The 20,635-nt window shown below is 40.5% G+C and overlaps 1 protein-coding gene across 1 annotated transcript; it reads left to right on the top strand.

Moving 5' to 3' along the window:
* The first annotated feature begins 11,587 nt into the window (after window positions 1–11,587).
* LOC147880157 (calmodulin-like) lies at window positions 11,588–13,435 on the top strand. Its single transcript, XM_087370518.1, has 4 exons — window positions 11,588–11,923; window positions 12,384–12,541; window positions 12,729–12,809; window positions 12,911–13,435. The coding sequence occupies exons 1-4, from the start codon at window positions 11,848–11,850 to the stop codon at window positions 13,043–13,045; spliced, it is 450 nt and encodes a 149-aa protein (XP_087226644.1). The 5' UTR covers window positions 11,588–11,847; the 3' UTR covers window positions 13,046–13,435.
* Window positions 13,436–20,635: the final 7,200 nt, after the last annotated feature.

Raw genomic sequence — 20,635 nt, 5'->3', positions numbered from 1 at the left:
GACATTCCCACTAACGTCATCATCGACCAATAGTGGGTGTAGACCATAGTATAAACATATGCTCTCACACATACAAATCCACACACCCACACATACTTGAGCATCCATTTATACAAAGTATTTGTACTGAGTTTTTGTCGGCACTCTAGAGGTAAAGGGCATGATGAAGGCTAGCACTAAAGGAGAAGCACAATCAAAAGGTAGTCCAAAATCTCTTCATTCAAGCTATAACTACTTGTGAAGACTAAATGACTTCATTTTAGTCTCTCCCAGATGAGCATCTACAATCTAGCTGATAGGGCAATGCACCACTTAAGATAGAAAGAATTATCACAAAACCAACAAGCTGCAACATGGACAAAAAATTCACAAGGTGAAGTCTGCACGTGGCAGAAGCATATACCTAGATGAGTCCAAGAACATGCCCAAACTCACCCTCTAAAAACACAATATAGTGCAGTTTCAATCTCATGATAGCGACTCATAAGGTTGAAAACCATAGGCTCCATCACGCATAGCAGGGACTAGCTACTATGACATTCCCATTGATGTCATCAATGCCCAATAGTGGGTGTAGACCATAGTATAGACATATGCTCTCACACATACAAATCCACACACCCACACATACTTGAGCATCCATTTATACAAAGTATTCATACTGATTTTTTGTCTACCTAAAATCTCCCACCACGCTCTGCTCAAATATTGCCTATACTGCATGCGCAAAACTACCTCCGAGTCAATTTCCTCCATTTACTTCTACTACTAAACTATCACCATTCTTGGAGTCGACTAAGTCTCTGTTCTTATCTAAGACCATTTTTTGCAAAGTACAAACAAGGGAGTGATAAATAGGTTGTTGTGACAAAGGGGGAGGGAATGGGAGGGGGAGGGAGCACGACTGATGAGGGTATGAAGTGGAGAAGGAGGTAGAGATATCAGAGGGCAAGGCTGGGGAGAGCTGTGCAGGAGAGATGGTGAGGGAGAAGCTGGAGGGAGAGCATAAAAAGGGGGAGGGGTTTAAACAAGGTAAGACAAGGTATGGTAGGCTAGGCTAGCTTAGGTTACGTTACGTTAGGTTTGCCTATACTAGGCTAGACTAGGTTAAGCTAGGCTAGGTTAGCAAATCTTTTAATAGGCTTGGGAATTTTCTATTAAATTGGAATCATGTTGGGTTCGATATAGATTTTAGAAGATAGTAGAGCCCTCATGTTTGGGCTTGGAATCCCATTGGAATCATGTAGTGTTAGATATAGATTTTAAAAGACAGTACAGCCCTTATGTAAATACATAATGGTTCTACTTCCCTCTATTTAATGCTACATATTATTTAGCATACATGTTGCTACATAATTGTTCTACTTTCTTCTACATAATTATTTAGCATACATGTTTCTACATAATTATTGCTACATATATGCTACATAATCTGACGAGTCCTCAAGCCTCAAGGGCTTCTGCTGTGATCTACCACCCGACCACGGATTCCTTTCTCTTGGAGCCCCCAAGACCTCTTTTCTTTTTTTGGCTCCCTCTAGAATCCTCCCTCCTAGCCCAGCACTTGCCACTTGGCCTCCAACTTTGGTGCCACATGTCCCACAAGAGACTCCTTTCTTTATAGCCCTCTCTAGGACTCCTTATGCACCACCTCATAAATGCCCAGACCTAGGTGTGACCCTAGATCTAAGCCCTTTAGGCCCTAATAATGCAAGTGCTGTCAAGCCCTCTAGCTTCCCGCCTTATACCATGGTCACATGGTATTATAGTTGACGTAACATTCCCTTCCCCTTAAGAATTGTTTACGTCCTCAAAAACAAAATTGGGAAACCTCCTATGGAGACTGCTTACCTTTTCCCATGTTGAACTCTCTTCAGATCTATCTTTCCACTTAACCAGACATTCTTTCCATACAGTATGTCGCGTTCTTTTTTCTTGTGTATCTAAAATTTTTTGTGGTTCATGTGGTAAAGATGTGGGTTCAATAAGTTCAACTAAGACTTCATTTCCAATGAGATTATCATCATCTCCTAATTTTCTTTTTAGCCTACTAACATGAAAAACTGGATGTACTCTACATCCCTTAGGTAAGGCTAATTTGTAAGCAAGTTCTCCAATCTTCTTAAGTATTGTGAATGGTCCACAATACCTAGGAGACAACTTCGGACATTTACCTGTTTTTAGAGATTCTGAAGATTCAGGTACCTTAAGGTAGACTTTCTCATTTACTTCAAACTCCAACTTTCTACAGTGGGGGTTTGCATAACTTCGTGCTCTATCTTGAGCTCTTCTTATGCTATCTTTAGCTAACTTAAGCATTTGTTTCATATCCTCCAAAAAGTCTTTGGCCACTTGAACCTTCTCTTTTTCAAGTCCCACTATCATCGAGGCTCTAGGTTGAAATCCATACATCATCATGAATGGACTAAAACCTATAGCTGAACGTTTGGCACTATTATATGCAAATTCTAATATGGGCAAATACTGTTCCCAATTAGTTTTTCGTTTATTTACATATGCTCGAAGCATATCATCAATGATTTGATTGACCCTTTCAATTTGACCATCACTCTGTGGATGATCCGCGGTGCTTATATTCAATGAAGTTTCCAACCTCTTAAACATAACCCTCCAAAAATGGCTATTAAATTTGATATCCCAATCACTAACAATACCTGCGGGTAGCCCATACCATCTATAGATATGCTCCACAAATAGTCTAGCTAATTCTGGAGTTTTAACATCTTCATTGACAGGAACAAAATGAGCCATCTTGGTCAACCGATCCACAATTACCCACACAGAGTTGTGCTCCCTCTATGTCCTAGGTATTCCCACAATGAAATCCATGGAGATACTTTCCCATTTGCTAGATGGAATCTCCAATGGGTGTAGGAGACCTCCTACCTTAAGGCGTTCAGCCTTAGTGACCTGGCATTTTTGGCACTTCAATACATAATCTTGGACGTCCTTACCTATTCCAGGCCAAAAGAATTATCTTTTCAGAAGTACATATGTCTTCTGAATTCCCGGGTGTCCAGCACTCGGACTATCATGACATTCAAAAAGAATTTGGCACCTAATGTCATTATCATCCGGGACACATACTCTGCCCTTGTAGAGTAGGTAGCCATCTTCAATAGTATATTTTCTCCACTTCGCCATTTCCATGTGACTCCTCAGTGAAAACCTCTCGATTAGTTGAATCCCTATTTTTAATTGCTTTCCATATTTCAGAGAAGTGAGGATCAAATTCACATTTCCCTTTTAAGGACTCTAGGAAATCATTCTGAAATTGAGTAAAACTCAATTCATTAACAATTGGCATTCTGCTAAGAGAGTCTGCTACCACATTAAACTTCCCTTTCCTATATGTCAATTGTATATCAAACTCTTGCATTAACTCAGCCCATTTGGCTATTCTACCTTTAAGGTCTGGCTGATTACAAATCCATTTAATGTTTTCTTGATCAAAGATGATCTCAAATTTTGCACCATATAAATAGTGCCTCCACTTCTTTAAAGCATAGACTATAGCATATAGTTCCTTCTCATATGCCGAGTAATTCCATTGGGCACGATCTAGCTTTTTGCTTTCAAAAGCTACTGATCGACATTTTTGTATAAGTACTGCCCCAACAGCAAAATCACTAGCATCCGTCTCAACCACGAATGGTTCATTGGGATCCACTACTTTTAAGACAGGAGCTGCCACTATAGCTACCTTTAATTTTTCAAAACTTCTCTTTTGAGCTTCATCCCATATGAAGGTACTTCCCTTCCCCTTAAGCTGGTCCATCATCGGAACAGCAATCTTAGCATAATCTTGGATGAATCTCCTATAGAATCCTGACAAACCTAACAATATCTGTAATTCTTCTAGATTTGTAGGATGTGGCCATTCCAATATGGCCCTTACTTTGTCAGGGTCCATATGAACCCCTTCTTGGGATATTATATGTCCCAAGTATTTCACTTCTTTTGCAAAGAATTCACATTTGGATTCTTTTGCAAAGAGTGAATTATCTCTAAGCAGTTGGAACACTTTTTGCAAATGTTCCAAATGTTTTTTTCTGGTTTTACTATAAATAAGGATATCATCTAGAAATACTATAGCAAATTTCCCTAGATATGGCCTTAAGACACTATTCATAAGTGTCATGAAAGTTGATGGAGCATTTGTTAATCCAAATGGCATTACTTTAAATTGATAATGCCCATACATAGTACGAAATGATGTCTTAGGGACATCTTCTTCCCTAATTCGTACTTGATGATATCTTGATCTTAAATCAATTTTAGTAAAGTATTTTGCCCCTTGCAATTGATCAAAGAGCTCATCAATGCGAGGCATAGGATACTTATTTTTTATGGTGATTTTATTTAGTGCTCGGTAATCTATGCATAAACGCATAGTACCCTCTTTTTTCTTTACCAGTAAAACTAGTGCAGACCAAGGTGAACTACTTGTTTGGATTTGGCCCTTTTTAAGATATTCCGTTAACTGTCTTCGACCTCATGTTCCTCCGTTTGACTAAGCCTATATGGGGGTTTACAAACTAGGGTAGATCCAGGAATCAAATCTATGTTATGATCTACTTCTCTCTCAGGAGGTGAACCATCAGGTAAATAAGACGAAAAAACATCTTTAAATTCAAACATTAAATCCTTTAAAGAAGATTTATAGTTTTTTAACATTACAAAAAACAACATTACTTCTTTTCGATGCAGAAGACATAAAATCACCAATAAAAGTAAGTTCACAAAGATATACCTCGCATTCTTCTTGGTGTAGTAGTCGTTCCAATTCCATCGAACAAATAAGAGGAGAGTTAGGCACATCATGTTCTCCTTGAATCTGAAAGACTCTACCCTCTTTTTCAAACATAATGGAGTTATTAAGATAACTCCTCTGTAAGCTATGCCCAAGACTATACAGCCATTCTCGACCAAGCACTACATCTGTTCGGTCGAGATGCATGATTTGGAAATCCAAGGCATCCTGATAGCCTTGAATATCCATCTCTACACCATATATCATGGTGTCCCAAACTTTTTTATCACTGCCCTTCACCAAAGAGACCACATATTTATGGGCACTGGGACTCTCAGGCAATTTTAATTTCTTAACTAACGAGTAGTTTAAGAAATTATGTGTTGCACTATCATCGACCATCACTCTTACTCTTTGCCCCTTAATTTTTCCATGCATCCTCATTAAATCATGAGGACCAAAGGTGGGCTACCACATTGCCGATGATAGACAGCACATGTGGGTGTAGACCTCTACCTCAATGTACTTTTCAGTACCATTAAGCGGTAACACTTGCACCGCATGCACTTGTTTTTGTGGAGGTCTATTTGGGGCTTTAGCTCCTGCTGGTTTATTTTTAGGACAGTTCCAAGCAGCATGGTCTTTGCCCAGACATTTGAAGCAAAGATTTTCTTGCCTGGCCCTTTCATAATCCTCTTTTTTCAAGAGAGGATAATTTTGTATTTGAGGTTTCTTAGGTGGTGCCTGAGGAACCTCCTTCTTAAAGTGCCCCTTCCTTTTCAAATTGGAAAATTTATTGAACTTTGGAACAAAACCTGTTTGCTCCGAAGTTCCAATTCTGAATTTCCCCATCGTATCATCATATATTTAGGCATACTTAATGGCTTCCTCAAAGTTTTTTGGAGAATTTCTTTTCACCTCAACCTTATAAGTGTCTTTGAGACCTCTCACGAAACCCCTTATCTTTTGGAATTCATCAATTCCCTTCAGCTTAAGGACTGCCTCCCTATAATTCGCTATGTACTGGACTAGAGTGTTTTTACCCATAGTGCAATTGTCCCAAGCCTCCTACGCTCTTTCTAATTCATTTTCCGGTAAAAACTCTTTTAGGAAGGCTTGTTCAAACTCAGTCCAATATCTAGGAATTTTATCACTCTCCGTGAGGCTCATCCACCATTTATAGGCTTTATTTCCAAGGGAAAGACTTGCTTCCACGACTTGATTTTCAGGAGGTGTATTCCTAAGTCGATGAAAATCTTGCCATTTTTGCAAGAACGTATTAATCGCATCTTTATTACGCTCCTTTTCTTCCCCATTGAAAATTGGCGGTTTTAAGTCCTTAAGGATGTTCGAGGTTTCTCTAAGTCGAGAGGTAGACCTCTCAACTTGACTAGGAGGAATCGGTGAATTTTCAGTAATAGATACCGTCGGCTATCTTAGTTATAGCTTTAGTTAGGGTTTTTAATGTTTCACTGATAACCCCTAACTGTGTTTCTATATTTTGCATTCAAGTTTCAAGTTTAGTGAATTCCGCATATGGAATTCCATAATCACCATAATCAATATCCTCCATTTCTACATTATCCTCTTGAGTTTCAGTTTGTACCTCCTCATGTATTTCCTCTCTAACTATTGCTTTTCCCTTTATAGCCCTTTCCTCGGCCTCCCTATTCATACCATTCGTTTCTGGAGTTGTCATTTTAAAAATGTATATTTTCCAGAAAATGTAAAGCAAAGCACTTTATATCAGAGAGAAAAACATGATGCCCACTTCCCTGGTATTTGTTCGATGGTCTTGAATTTGTCTTAAAAGTCATCTCGCTTTCTTTGATTCGCGCCTTCTCACTTTCTTTCAATCCACAATCTTTCGATCCTGCTTCTTCCATTTCCCTTGATGTAGAACCTTGAATTCCTCGACATCATCTTCTTCTTTCAATATGGTGAGGCTAAGGAGTTTTGGAAGAAGAATGGGATAGAAATGCTCTAATGAGGTGGCTTTTTCAAAGGTTGTGGAACCTTTGAATGACGTGGTTTTTTTTTTTCTTTCAAATCTTAGGTAATAAGAAGCAGGGACGACGAAACGAAAATCGGTGAAGGAATGTCGCGCGCAACTTTGCTCTCCTTAGTACTCAAACAAATGAATAGCTTCCATTGCGCACGTACAAAGCACTCCCTTCCCTTGATTCTGACTAGTCGACTGTCATCTCACTCCTTTGAGGCTCTGAGAGTCTGAGACTCTAATGTATTGGCACGATGCAACGCAATAGCAAGGCGGCCAAGATTGACACAGTGACACTTGTGACGGTTTCTTCACAATAGTATAGATGATGGATCACGGCTCCTTTCCAGTGTGTATAAACTCCATCGGCTGTAGAACTCCAGCGCCATGCAAACTTCGAAGGCAAGATTTGAAAACGTTTTAGAGTGCCTCTTCCCAGGATAACTATGCTGGAAGTGCTGTCTTTTCTTAGTCAATTCGTAGGTTTGCTACAACACCAATTCCTATTCGCACAAGTTGGCAGAACTTGTATAAGCAAACCTCTGGACTCTCCGCCGTATACAAGTATACTAGGCTGTGTAGATCAATAAAACAGTAGCTCGTTTTATCTGGGTTGCCTTGCCTTGGGGCTTAAACTCTGATTCCAAGCACCTTCCTCCTCCTATCGTCGCTATGCATGGCAACCTCTCAAAAGGCTCCTCAATCCATTCGATTTTGGCTCTGATACCAATGTGACGAGTCCTCGAGCCTCGAGGGCTTCTGCTGTGATCTACCACCCAACCACGGATTCCTTTCTCTTGGAGCCCCCAAAACCTCTTTTCTTTTTTTGGCTCCCTCTAGAATCCTCCCTCCTAGCCCAGCACTTGCCACTTGGCCTCCAATTTGGTGCCACATGTCCCACAAGAGACTCCTTTCTTTATAGCCCTCTCTAGGACTCCTTATGCACCACCTCATAAATGCCTAGACCTAGGTGTGACCCTAGATCTAAGCCCTTTAGGCCCTATTAATGCAAGTGCTGTCAAGCCCTCTGGCTTCCCGCCTTATACTGTGGTCACACGGTATTATAGTTGACGTGACACATAATTATTTAGCATACATGTTGCTACATAAATGATACATAATTTTTCTACTTTCTTCTAAATTCTATACTTAATGCTACATATTGGGAAGAAACCGAGACGAACACTTCAATGGGAATGAGCTTTATAGTACTTGGCTGAACAGAAGCACTTAAAAGTGAAGGAAGGCATGAGTACTCGATGCTCAGAACTCACCCAAGGGAGAAAATAGAATGAGCTATCCTATCAGCCCCAATAGTATATGCGCACTAACGCCACTTTAGCAAGTAGCGGCCGAATTGGAATGTTAGGTAGGTTATGCCATGAAGGAGATGAACGATGAACCAGCCAAACCAAACACATGTAACTCCTCCATAATATTCCTCCTAATGAGGTCGATAACCAATGAAGATCAGTGCACCTAAAGGCTAAGAGCACTGCGGGACGAGAATCCAAAGCAAAAGAATGCAAAGCCCATGACCACATTCGACCAGATAAGTCCACCAAACGGAGGTGTCCCAAAGGCCTTCATTGCAGCTCATGTGAGGAGACCAAGGATGAGACCGAGTAGTCGGAGATGGGCCAAACCCATAATGCCAGATTAAAGTAGCAAGGAACAAATGAAGGCCACCCCCCATTAGAACCATAAGCAAGGCATGTATAGTCTATCGAACACCCAGACGAACAAGATGACCTCTCGAGTAGGCTACACAGAGACCACATTGGACAAGATATTGTTCTCAGGTCGCAATGTCTTTTGCCCGGACGGCATGACCAAAAGAGTTCTCCACCACAACCACAGGCATAGCAAGAGAGACAACACGGTATCAACACCGAATGGTACATGAATCATGGAAAAGAGCACCAAGTAGATATGCCAAAGTAAACGGCCATCATGGCAGAGGGAATAGGTAGACCTTAACACCACCAAGTGACTAGAGGATGAGGAGTAAGTGAAGGTAGCCGGATGAGGTGGTTTCTACTTAAAATCATGGTAGAGCTCTTCAATCCCTCCTAGCTCCAATTTAGATTCATTGTTGAAAACCACTCCCAAGCACATCTAATTGGAAAACTAACTAAAAGGTAAGGCATATAACCATTAGACCCCTTCTATGGAAGCAACTTGGTAAACCATGTACTAATTAGTCTCATCATAACTATCTATCTAGTCTTCATGTATGAAACATCAACAATTTAACAAGAAAATCACAAATTACCGACTTAAAATTCTTTCAAATTAGGAAAGAATACGAGCATCAATTTTTTGATTACCCCATACATTTAAAAATGACTTAGATTTAAAGACTGATAATCAATAGCTAGCAAACCTAAAATACGGTCCCATGTCATGACAACAAATTTTATAAAAAAAGCAAAAGATTGAATCCACTTCACAACCATAAACAAAAAGCATTCATTAGTTAGAGAGATGCCCAAGTCATGCTAGCTTCATGTAACATACCTACCATCAATCACTCTTCACTAGAAACACACTATACAAATTAATATAAAAATCCCTTAGTACAATGGGGCATGGCACTCAAAAAATTATACATTTGAAGTCAGAAATTTATTTATGTATAATTATATAAAACTATTTATGTATAATTATAATAAATTATTTATGTATAATTATATAAAATTCTGAATGTACCGAGCTTTTATTTTATAAGAGCATATAAACTTTCACAAGCTATGTAAAGCTTTCGCTTATTAATAAAACTAACATGAAAAAATCATCCCTGAAAAAGACCAAAAGAAGGGGAAAGTCCAAATTTTATTATTATGGTGTTTTGCATGCATACCTTAGCTTGCTATGGCCATTGGAGCCTAAATTGCTCAAACAAGTAATAAATTGTAGCATAATGTGTCCCCCTACTCAACTTTAATTTAAAATTCAAATTTATTAGTGTCCCCTCCCCCCATGGATTGAAAAATTATGCTAAGGTTAAATGTTCCCCTCAAATAATTGGAAAATTATCCTAAGTTGAATTGCTCCCCCAGCCCACCCCTTCACACTGCTCCATCCTCTATTTACCTTGCCTCTCGTTGACTCTCTAGCTCACTACCCTCGCCTGCTCTTTCCCCCTAGCCTCTCTTGCTTCCTTTCTCCTCCTAGCCTCCCTTGCCACCCTCAACTACAACTTCACCTCACCTACAAGACCTCGATGAGTTTCTAGAAAATCGCAGCCACTGATATTCGTGACTAAACAAAAAATTTTGAGCAAGCAGAAGAGGACATGGCAGGAGGATAGCGACACTGCTTCAAGTGAGCTTTTGGTGATCAATGTGTTGAGCAGCTCATGTGATGGGGCTGATGAGCGACCGATTGTGAACCTGAGCAATAAGTGCTACTTCGAACACTCGCTCCTCTACTTCTCCTAGCCTTCCTCTTGGGAAATGACATCTTTACAAAGCAAGTAATGGCATCTTTACATGCTTTTTTTATTTTTGAGTCGAAGGTAATACTTTCTATGTTGCCCACTATCAACATTAGAGATTGAGCCGACTATGAGATCAAAGATCGTAATGTGTCATGATCAAGTGAAGAGAGGTTAGCACTAGCATGGGATGGCTAGGCCCATGCCTTGCAAAGAGGTTTTAGCCATGTAATGGCAAAACATTAGAAATGCATATTTTTGACATGCCATGCATTTTGCCCATTAGAAATGTGTCAGAAATTGGTTGTAAGATTCGCCTTCATGTGCACTTGCACACACCCGTTCCTCCTCCCACTTCCTCCTCCTTAGCTTGTCATGGAGAATAAGAAATGCACAGCTTAAAAGTTTTTCCCACCAAAAAAACATCAGAAAAAGGGAGTGCTCTTATTGACACTTTTCCATCCCATGGAAGAAAACCCTAAGCTCCCTTTATAGATGCCAGAGGAAAATTTGGGATGATAGCTCGAGTGTGAAGGCCTTCATGTTAACTGAAGATGGAATGAAGGCTAACTGAAGATGGAACATAGTCAGTGCCATGTGGATGTTCCTCAGTAGTACTGATAAGAGGGCTTATCTCATGTGAACGTGTGATCCTCTCCACAAATATCACATGCTATGTCGTGGAGGCAAATGGCGAAATAAAGAGAGAAGTTTACAAGGGCAAGAAATTATTGGGTTTGGGAATGAAATTCAAGGGGAGGAAAATTGAATATTTTAGGCCCACCACAACACACGTGCTTGTGGCCTATACTGACAAGTAGCAAGCTTCCTTCCCTGAGGGGAATTGAGGGCGAGTACACACCAAGCACCCATGCATGGGTGATAGGGGGGAACTTGGACTTGGCCTTGCTACTTGGTGTGTGGTCATTTGTCCCGCCCAAAAGGGGAGGGCCATATTATTGGGTGGCCAAGAGCATGTGTTTGCTAGTAGGAAGGTCTGGCATTTGCATACTTGTTAGTTTACCTCCTGATTTTAATCTTATGTTCGCTTGGTGTATAACCACATAGCACCCACCATTTTCCTTGTATGGACGGGCACTAGGTGGTTTAGTCTGAACACTTGTGGGTGAGCCCCCAAATTGCTTGAGTTGTGGGTGCTTTGCAATATTGTAGAGTACTAGGAGTATCCGTCTGGACAACCAGCATGGTAAATGCCATTGGCATTTAGGCCACATGACGGTGGCTTTGAGCTGCGAGAAATCGTGGGCAAAGAGATGTACACAAGTTCAAATTCCTGCTCATCTTCGTTATGTCAAATTGCGGAAAGAAGTGATTGGCCTGAATGCTATCTGTGCCGGCACCAACACCCGCACCCAGATGTGCGCATTTGCGCTTGCGCGGAAACAGGACCTTGTAGGGCAGGGGAGGAGGAGCTTGTCTTCCCGCGTGACTTTTGTTGAGTGAGGAGAGCGTTTTTTCCTCATATCCCATAATCCCACCACTACTTCTTCTTCTTCTTCTTCTTCTTCGTTGTTGTTTCAGAGATCTGCGATCCATCGCCATCGCCATAGCCTTGTTACCTTCATCTCCTCAGTCCTCCCTCCCTCCTTCTACCCCTCCCGCGCTCTGCTCGCCATGGCGGAGCAGTTGACCGGAGAGCAGATCGCTGAATTCAAGGAGGCCTTCAGCCTCTTCGACAAGGATGGTGACGGTACGATCCCTCTCTCTCTCTCTCTCTCTCTCTCTCTCTCTCTCGCTCTGCTGTTTCCTGCGTCCTTTGGCCAGCTTTGCCCCACCCCTTGTAGCTCGCTTCGGCCTGGATTTTGACTCCCTATCACGCTTTAATCGACGGAGACCTCTCTCTCGACTAGGCGTTTATTGGCTGGCGAGATCTCTGGTTTGTAAAATTATTATTTTTTCGATCGGTGCTGTCCTTGCTTGCCTCCAGATCTCCACAGTATATGCTTGTATTTGCTAGTGGCTTATGGCCCTCTTATTCAGTTTGTCTCATGCATGGAAGCTTATTTCTGCACTTTTTCATGGAAGCCTACTGGTTTGCGAGTTCCCGAGTCCCATGCATGTTATTCGTGGCCGTAGTTTCAGGAACGCACTGTTTGTCTTGACCTCATCAAACCTGCCGTCGGGTTCTTTTCCTTCTCGTTTTTTCACAGGAAGCATTACCACCAAAGAATTAGGAACGGTCATGCGCTCGCTTGGACAAAATCCTACAGAAGCCGAGTTGCAGGAAATGATAAATGAGGTGGATGCGGACGGAAACGGGACCATCGATTTCCCTGAATTTCTCAATCTCATGGCTCGAAAGATGAAGGTAAATGCTGTTGAGATTCTTTTTTAACAAATCACAACTAGTTCTCTTCATGTATGGGCCTCCCATGTTCCAAATATGAGTGCAGCGTATAGTCTGTCGCCTCAATTATTTATCGAAACGTGGATCCTGGCAAGGATGTTCACCGCAATCATAGCAATGATTAGGTTGTTTCGTAATGTTAATTCAGGACACTGATTCCGAAGAGGAGCTTAAGGAGGCGTTCAAGGTTTTTGATAAGGATCAGAACGGCTTCATTTCTGCTGCAGAGGTAACGGCTGTCTACGTTCATTTGAGTGAACAAGGACTGCATATCTTTTTGGCTATCGCATTTTGTTGAACTGACACACTTTGACGCGCTCTAATTTGCAGCTTCGTCATGTGATGACAAATCTTGGAGAGAAGTTGACCGATGAGGAGGTGGATGAAATGATTCGTGAGGCGGATGTAGATGGAGATGGACAAGTGAATTACGAGGAATTTGTGAGAATGATGCTCTCAAAATAGCCTGCTTGGAAAATATCGTTGAAGTTTTGTCGATTGTGTTCTTGGTGTGGGTGCTTTTTTGACCCGGTTTTGGGCTGTATGCATGTTGGAGCCAGAGCTCTCTGCAGCTTGTGAGGAACTTTCATCTCTAGCTCTTTTTTGTGGGGCATTGTCACTGGGACTTTTCATATCTTTTGGTACTGACCGTGCAACTGTTATTTCTGCCATTGTATCTAGCGGGGTGGTTATCATTGCTACAAGTTGACGCTCAAATTTTTATGCTTTGGGGTTGGTATTAGAAGCTAAGCATGCTTCTTTGTCATGGGGATAGTACTTCCTAAGAAACTAGGGTATATTGCCTTCGATCTGTGGGCTCAGTGTTTACCTCGTGCAATAAAGTCTCTACATCAAGCTTTTTGTTCCCACTGACGTGTTCCTATCAATGTGATTTAACTGTTATAATGTTATACACTGAGTCCTTAATTGTAATGGTAAGCCTTACAGCAATGTCAGAGCAGCTCTACAAAAGTAAACAGTAGGATCCTTGTCAGGTAAGTAATGGGAGCCGGCCAACAATGAGAATCCTCAGCTTGCCATAGGATGAAAAATGGATGGTGGCCTTAACCAAAAAACAGAAGGGGTTTTAGTTAGACACTAATCATGGGAGACATTGGAAAAAGGAACTTAGTGAAAAACATGGCGCAAGTCAGATTCCTTATAGTGTATGCAGAGAGCTTTGGTAAGAAAATATTGTGAAGATATATGGGCTGAGGTTTCGATTGAGAATCTTTGACCTGCCTATTTTTATCTTCATGGTGTTTGAGATGGCAGATGTCTGGGTTTGGACTTTGTGCACATCCCACATGTGAATGTCTTCCCCTTCTCTTGTTGGTGTGTTGAGGACGGGCAGCTTTTCTCTTTTCCTTCACTGTGTGAGGTTTCATATGTACAACCTTTTTATCAGTGCTTTGGGATGCTGATGTATGGCGGTTCTTCTTGTTGGGACATTTCAAGGTGTATGCCTCAGGCACACCTTATGTTTCTATGTGTGAGTGCTAGAGGCACAGTTAGGTGCCCACAAGCACAGTTAGGTGGTGGAGAGCCACATAGGATGATTGAGAGAATCTAGGAGCAGATTGAGGAGATGATTGTGAAGCTCTGAGGTCATCAGTGATGTCAGTGAGCATGTATGAGGTGCCTACTTAAGGACCTCTCTCTTCTTCATTCCACAAGAGAAGTAATGCAAGTATTCTGAGTTTGTGTCCACTCTACTCTTTTCCCTTCAGTTTTCCAACATGGTATCAGAGCCATTTGATTCTCCTTGAGCCCATTTTTGCCACATCATCATCTTCTTCTTCATCTTCATCTTCTCCATTTTCCTCTTTCTTCCCAAAATCTTTGAGAGCTTGGTTCTCCACCTACAAACGACCATTGCCCAAACCCTCTGAGCTGGAAACTCCTCTAGTATGGGCGAACTTCCACCTGCAAGCAATTGAAGAAAAAACGTCTGTGGTGGTTGCCATCCCCCAAACAGCGCATTTTTTGGCATTTCTTCTACTGCTCAATAGTCCCTGCTTGCTCCGCCATTGCCTAAGTCCTCTTAGGAGTAGATGGGCGACCTCAAGACGAAGATTTTGAGCCATTTTTCAAGTCATTTGGTTCAGTAACGAGGGAGAAATCATCAAAACTCAGGTTCAGCCTGTAGCAACTCTCCCGGGCAAAAGTGCGTACCATTTCGTCCAACCTCTGTGCTGGACCCTCTCTGGTATATGAGCCTTCTTTTGCTTCAGAAAGCCCTCTTTTCCTTGCTTTGAAGAGTGAGCTATAAGCCCTCCAAGTTCAGCTCTTTAGTTTTGACAGTTTTGACAAGCTTTTGAAGATGATGCTACATAAAATGCTACTCTAGCATTTCTGGTCTTTTGAAGCTTTCAATAACTTCAGTACAAGTGTGGTTTCAGTTTTGTTTTGAATTGCTAGACCTGGTTTTGATTGGAAAGTACTTATTTCATCCACTTCTATGAAGCATGTAAGAAGAAACATCATTGTTTGAAATTTGGTCACTAGTCTTTGTTACAACAAGTGCTCATATTTTTGGAAGTCTTTCAGTTATTTTTGCCTTGTAAGAGAGATAGACACTGCCCGATATCTGGGTTAGATCCTCTCATGGCTACCATATTTAATCTTGAGAAGTTCAATGGAAAGGGCTTCCATACATGGCAAATGAAGGTGAAATTTGCATTGATGAGGGAGAACTTATGGGGACTTGTCAAACCCACTCCTATTGCTTCTACAGCCTCCAATGTTGGAGAATCTTCAACACCGACACAACCGGCAAGGGATCCAGCAAGAGAAGAAAAGGCATATGGTATCATTGCTCTTGCTTTGGGTGATGATTATATACACCATATCTCTGACTTGGAGTCTCATTCGGAAGCTTGGCAGAAGCTAGACATGATTTTTGGAGTTAGCTCTCACATCTCTAAACTATCACTTAAAATCTCTTTCTTTGAATTGAAGATGGCTAGTGGTATTACTTTAGCAGCTCATGTCAACTATATGCGGAGTCTTATGACTCAATTAGCTTCTATCAACTCTCCAATTACTTTTGATGATGCTATGGCAGTGTTACTTAAGAGTATGCTTGAAAGTTATGATCACATTGTTAGCACTTTGAAAAATCTTCCTAATCCTAATCTTGAAGGTATTATCTGTGCCCTCCAAGAAGAAGAAAGACATATGGAGCTCAGGAAAGGCAATGACACTGCTTATGCTATGAAATTCCAGAAGGGCAAGTATACTCCTTGCAATCACTGTGGAAAGACAAATCACCTTTCAAAGGACTGCTTCAAAATTAATCCATGCAAGCACTGTGGCAAGAAAAACCATAATGAGAAGTTTTGCAGAGCCAAAAAGACAGAAAATGCAAATCTACTTTCAGTTGTTGAGCCTCAACAAGAAGAGGCATCCTTTGTAGATTATGCATTTTAAACATCTCTATGTATGCTCCAGATCTCTCTTTTTATGTCAAGGTACTCAGCCTGGATAGTCCTTCAAAATGAATGAAAATAAACTATTGTGTTTTGTGTGTTTTGTAAACACCTCTGGTCACCTTATGATGTAGGCCATGTGTATGTTTTGTTCCATGGTACCTCCTACAGACATTGTGTGCATGTACATGCAGGAGAGATAACCATTGGAAGGTCTTTCTGTATCCCATTTTGTTTACCTTACACCCAAGGAAACCCTTGCTAGCATGAGAACCTAGCCATAGATTTATCCTTGACCACCATGAGATGGCATGAGAAACTATGAGACTAGATGTATCCTTGACATAGCCTGAGGCATCTCCTTGAGGGGGGGTTTGTTGGGACATTTCAAGGTGTATGCCTCAGGCACACCTTATGTTTCTATGTGTGAGTGCTAGAGGCACAGTTAGGTGCCCACAAGCACAGTTACGTGGTGGAGAGCCACATAGGATGATTGAGAGAATCTAGGAGCAGATTGAGGAGATGATTGTGGAGCTCTGAGGTCATCAGTGATGTCAGTGAGCATGTATGAGGTGCCTACTTAAGGACCTCTCTCTTCTTCATTCCACAAGAGAAGTAATGCAAGTATTCTGAGTTTGTGTCCACTCTACTCTTTTCCCTTCAGTTTTCCAACAGTTCTCTAGTCATTGCCATTATTTAATTGTGGCTTTAGAAGGATAGCCTTTTGTGGATGTAAGGGTATTTCATATTTATGTCAAAAAAAACTCGATGGTTCATGATTTATCTATTTCTGTATTTCTGTACTGGTACCATGGCAGTCACTAAGAATGGCCCCAATGTTGTTATGCATAGTGCCTCTTAGTCAAGTGCATCCTTTGCTTCATGATCCTTGGATGAATGTAATAATATATGAACTTCGTGCAAGCTGCTGCTGGCTGCAATATTAATCAGGTTTTCTATGCCTCCCTTGCTCACTGTTCACTGAGAATGAAAAAGTCTCTCTCCAAAGTCATGAATCGTACATCTGCCAGATTGGTTTAGAGACATCCCATAGCTTTTTGATGCAAAATACTGCTCAGAGCCAACTCTCTACAGGAATAGCCCTTCTAAGTCTCTTGGCGCTATTGTTCCCTATTTTGTTATACTGGTGAAAGTCTTATTGTGCTCAGTTTGTTTACACCTCTTGCTGGTAGGGTAGATCAGTATTGGCAAGTAGTGCTATATTAAACAACAGGAAGTATTGGCAGGAGGTAATGCTATATTAAACAACCAACCTAAACAGTATTCTTTTTCAATCCGAGGTAGCCTGGATCTAGCTTATGCTTTCAAGTGCAGTGTTGTCGTTTTCTTTTGGGGAACCAAGGTCGACAGCAAAGTGTGACATGGTTTCCACATGTTCCAATGAACCATTTCTCATTTTTTCTCATGTTATTGTGGTCCATGTGCATAAATGTAGGATCAAACCGATGTTCCAACTTGTAAGTAGATGAATCATTATTCCAAGGTCATAATGTTATTAGTGATAATATATCTTATGATGTTCTATCATGTCATATGACTCGAGGCATGGTTTTCTAGGTCTTATATGCTATATCTAAACTTTGGACTCTACCTTTGCTAGTTCCTAGGTTGTAGTATATCTGATTTTAAATTCATATTTTCATCATAATATCTACCAACTGTCTTTATCCTTTCATGTTTTCATGAAATATTGATATGCATCCTTTCTATGATTTAAGGCTATCACTATTATGTAGATATTACTACCATTTCATAATATATAGAATCATATTATCAAATTTCATGGGATAAAATATTTTATGGGGTCACCTTTGGAATTCTATATCCGGTGTACAGCCTTCAACAACCGGAATGCCCATAAGCATTCAATGCCATCTCAAAATCATGTCATCCACCTTTGCTAAACACTTATGCTACGTGTAATAAAAGATGCTACAACTATGCATGCCCAAAGTAAATGGAATGCGTTACTTTAGCAACCCTACCAAGTGGGGACAGAGTGTCTACTTGTAGAGGTCTTTCAACGAGAGCTACTAATATAGCAACTTCCACATAAGAAATTTGAAGCAAGGAAAGGTCCATTGTTTCTAGATCCTCATATACCTTTTCATCCAAGTCAAGGGTGAGTCTTGAGATTTTTGGACTTTGGAATGTCTTGATACTCGTCATCCCTTCTCCCCAGATTCATTCATTGCTAAGTTATTGGCAGATGCCCTCCACGAAATCTAGGATCTTTTGTGTTGTATTGGGTTTAATCCTAGATAGGTTGTACTTGTGAATTTGTTATAGAGACCCAAGAACCTTTTGAGTGGTCCTAAATGCTTTTCCAATGCACCATTCCTCTTTCCTTGATGCATCAGGGCTAAAATTTGACCTTGAGTTTATATGAGGACAACCCACAAATATGCATAAAAAGGCTAGCATTTGCTCTCAATCCAATTATTCCTTTCCACTTCACAAGTCTCAAGGTTTCTATCCAAGCTTGGGTGTGGCCTTGGTTGAAGTATGAGCTTTTAATCATTGAACAACTTATCCGCTAGCATATATTGCTCCACTTGCTATATACTTAGCAATCCCCTCCTAACCCATGGGGTGTAGCTTGTCAATAATTTAAGGAACAACTTATGAAGAGTCACATATTTCTCTTGCAGATAAGAGAATTGGGTCCCCCCAAAATTTTTGAGTTTTTGAGCGAAGAAGATTGTCAATAATTTAAGGAACAACTCATGAAGAGCCACATATATCTCTTGCAGATAAGAGAATCGGGTCCCCCTAAAATCGACTGAGTTTTTGATCGAAGAAGACATCGATTGAAACCTGTCAAAATAAATTGAGTGCCTTGTGTGCCCATTAGTGCAGAAAATGATTTAAATATGGTGTAAGTCCACCTCATCAAACTCTACATCTACAACCTACAAGACTAACACTACTTGATTTGAATACACAGTCAAGAGTCTCCTCCAGTAAGCTTCACAAATGCAAAAGCATGAGTGCTAATTGAGAAGAGAGAGCAAGAGAGAGCAAGAGAGAGCAAGAGAGAGAAACAAACCAAGAACCCCATTGAAAATAAACTCCAATACACTATAGAGTGTGCTACTATTTCTTGTGCGCTATGATATACCATAGAAATAAACTCCAACACATATGCCACGCAAGGCATGGAGCATGACCAAAATGTGACATGAACCAAGAACCCTAATGAAAAGCTGTCGTATCCCACCAAGTTGACCAAGTTTCCAATGCACCTTGCATGGCATGGCTAGCATGAGAAAAGTTTTTGAGCTCATTCTTGCCAACCTTGGCAGCATTCTTAGATGGGGCATTTCTCCATTTCATGCACATATCTAGTTTTAAGTGTGCATTTCAAGCTTGATGCAACTTGCCAACATAGCTTAAAAAAGAAGTTTTTTTTCAAAGACCCCCTTTGAAAAGGAGTGCTTAATGGGGCTATCCTACTAACCTCACCCTTGAAAAACAATAACCTAAAATGGGCAATCAATTGATGGAGACAATTAGCCAAAACTTCATAAATGTTCATTTTGATACATATAACTTGATTAAATGTTGAAACAAACATGATCAATCATGTCTTGCCATTTGATTTTGATATGCTACATGACCCCATTTAGATTTGCCAATCAAAATTAAAGTTTTATGCTATAACAGGCCACACTGGTGCAGCCTATTCTATTATAAAATCTTTCAATTTTAATGATCTGTTTGTTGGGAGACTAAAATGCACTCACAAAAGGCCCTTGGAAGGACAAATTTTTAGCCTAGAACAAGCCATGGTGGCATGGCCTGTTCTAGGAAAAAAATTTGCCTTTTTGAAGTGTCTTTTGTGAGTGCATCTCATTCTTCATCCAGCTTACCAGCAGAGCCATAAAACTCAATTCTCTAATGCTAGATCAAGCCGTGGTGTGGTGCGGATTATTCCAGCATAAAACTTTGATAGCATATAAAAAATTTGCCTTTTTGAAGTGTCTTTTGTGAGTGCATCTCATTCTTCATCTAGCTTACCAACAGAGCTATTAAACTAAATTCTCTAATGCTAGATCAAGCCGTGGTGTGGCGCGGCTTGTTAAAGCATAAAACTTTGATAGCATATATCTTTTGATTGGAAAATCCAAATGGGGTCATGTAGCATATCAAATCAAATGGCAAGACATCTATCACATTTGTTTCAACATTGAATAAAGTTAAATGCATCAAAATAAGCATTTTATGAAGTTATGGCTAATTTTTCCCATGACCAAGTTCAGAGCATGATCACCCATTTTAGGCTATTGTTTTTCAAGGGTGAGGTTAGAAGGATAGCTAAATTATGCATTCCTTTTCAAAGGGGCATCTTTTGTGCGGCTTGTTCTAGCATTACATTTTTTTATTTTATAGCTTATAGCTATGGTGAGAGACTAAAATGTTAATTATCGGCACACTCAAAGGCACTTAAAAATGCAAACATTTCTATCTAGGTATAAAAACTTGCATTTCCAAGAGCCTATAAGAGTGCATCTCAAGCTTGATGCAGCTTGATAACATAGCTAAAAAAGGAAATGTTTTATGCTAGAATAGGCTACAATGATGTGTCCAATTGTAGCATTAA

Source organism: Dipteris shenzhenensis, chromosome 32, assembly GCF_047967505.1.
Source record: "Dipteris shenzhenensis isolate YYH24624 ecotype China chromosome 32, Dip_SZ_1.0, whole genome shotgun sequence".
In the NCBI taxonomy this organism is placed as follows: Eukaryota; Viridiplantae; Streptophyta; class Polypodiopsida; order Gleicheniales; family Dipteridaceae; genus Dipteris; species Dipteris shenzhenensis.
Note: the sequence above shows the minus strand (reverse complement) of the source record. Positions and strands in the feature narration are given on the sequence as shown.

Coding starts and splice junctions, on each gene's coding strand:
- LOC147880157 (XM_087370518.1), top strand. CDS start 11,848: ATGGCGGAGCAGTTGACCGGAGAGCAGATCGCTGAATTCAAGGAGGCC. Junction 11,924..12,383: donor CTTCGACAAGGATGGTGACG/GTACGATCCCTC, acceptor GTTTTTTCACAG/GAAGCATTACCACCAAAGAA. Junction 12,810..12,910: donor GCTTCATTTCTGCTGCAGAG/GTAACGGCTGTC, acceptor TCTAATTTGCAG/CTTCGTCATGTGATGACAAA.